Consider the following 1,464-nt stretch of genomic DNA (forward strand, 5'->3'; position numbering starts at 1 on the left):
AAAGACTTGGAGCAAGGCCCAATAAGGCATGTTGGGGGCTTGTACACATGGGCACCTTGCTCCCACCCTCATGGGCAGAAGGGCTGGGTGGGGTGCAATTCATTGGGTGCTGCATTGGGCGCTGGAAGTGCCTGGCAGGCCAGATGTGGCCCACAAGCCATATTTTGCCCACCCCTGAGCTAGAAACTGTAAAGTTCTGATGATTGCTGCAAAACTAGTCCTTTCTGTCTGCAAGCTGCATCACCTCTCAAACTTAGTTTTCCGTTTTTGATATGGAAGTAATACCAATTCAGAGGAATCATGGAAGGATTAATTATTATTCGGCAAGAGCTTAAGTAAAAATGATTAATATGTAAAGCTACAGTTAGACCTGATTTTTTTCCCTTGTAGGTTTGACAATTTTTGCAATAAAATGTAAATGTTAGTGATTCATAAACAGAGAAGCTGCTAATATTTCTGTATTTTTTTTCTTTTTCAGTTGAGCAGGTGGTTGTGACATTGCAGCTTGTCAGTGACAGAGATCCAGCAGAAGTTATAGGAGACTTATCTGTCTGTCTAGATGGGATGCAGGTAGATCCTGAGCTCCTAACTAATGGTGATGCTACAAATCTAAGAAGTGAGTAACGGTTATTTAAGTTTACAGTATGCATAATCTGTACAATACGCTTATTTTAACTGAAAACGAGACATGTTGTTTATAACACATACAGTAGTTTCTGTTTCACTCTTGCAAACAGTGAATGCTCCCAACATCTCTTTGTTTCTTTTGAGGTTTGCAGTTGTGATGGTCTCAAATAATATTTCAGTATCCATTCCAGTTAGAGGTACACCGATGCATCGGTCTGATATCGGATTGGCACCAATATAAAGAAAAATTACTATATCGGAAATCGTCTATATCAGGCTGAAAATGTGGCTGATAAATGGCCCGCTCATGTGCATAGCCACAGAACAGGACAGGCAGTGGGGAGCACAGCCCAGCAGCATGGAGAGCTGCCTCCAGCTGGTAAGTCTGGTGTAGTGGAAGGGGAGGGAGAAGGGAAGGAGCATGGTGGGGGGCAAATCAAGGCTCCCACAGTGAGGGGGGTATGGGGCTGGGGCAAGTGCTGCCCATCCAGGGCTGGGTGGGCACAGGATGGTGCCACGGTTTGTCCGGAGAGGCAAGGGAGTGGCTCCTGCCACTGTACACTGCTCAGCCAGGAGCCGCTGGATGGTGGATCATCAAGCGCTCACCCACTCACCTGGTGGCTCCTGCCGCTGCTCCTGCCGCTTTTCCCAGGGAGCGTGGGGACAGGTGTGCCTCTAGGTCTGTGCGGGGTGGGCTGGGGCCAGGGCTATGCCAATCTCTTCCCAGTGGGGCGGGGCTGTGCTGGGAAGGGGCTACGGTGAATTTGTAGCTGCAGCCCCACCCCACCAGGAAGAGCTTGGCGCCCCCCCCCCCGCTCTCCCAGACGAGTGGCAGGG

At 49.3% G+C, this 1,464-nt stretch overlaps 1 protein-coding gene across 1 annotated transcript in view; it reads left to right on the forward strand.

The window, feature by feature from the left end:
- ITCH (itchy E3 ubiquitin protein ligase) overlaps nt 1-1,464 on the forward strand; it is a gene marked incomplete at its 5' end in the record, with an annotated part of 79,964 nt that overhangs the window by 6,145 nt on the left and 72,355 nt on the right. The window contains one exon of the mRNA XM_014527023.2: nt 479-616. Within this exon, the coding sequence (XP_014382509.1) occupies nt 479-616 (138 nt within the window). The remainder of the gene's footprint in view (nt 1-478; nt 617-1,464) is intronic.

The sequence above is a fragment of the Alligator sinensis genome, unplaced genomic scaffold, assembly GCF_000455745.1.
Source record: "Alligator sinensis unplaced genomic scaffold, ASM45574v1 scaffold690_2, whole genome shotgun sequence".
Lineage (NCBI taxonomy): Eukaryota > Metazoa > Chordata > Crocodylia > Alligatoridae > Alligator > Alligator sinensis.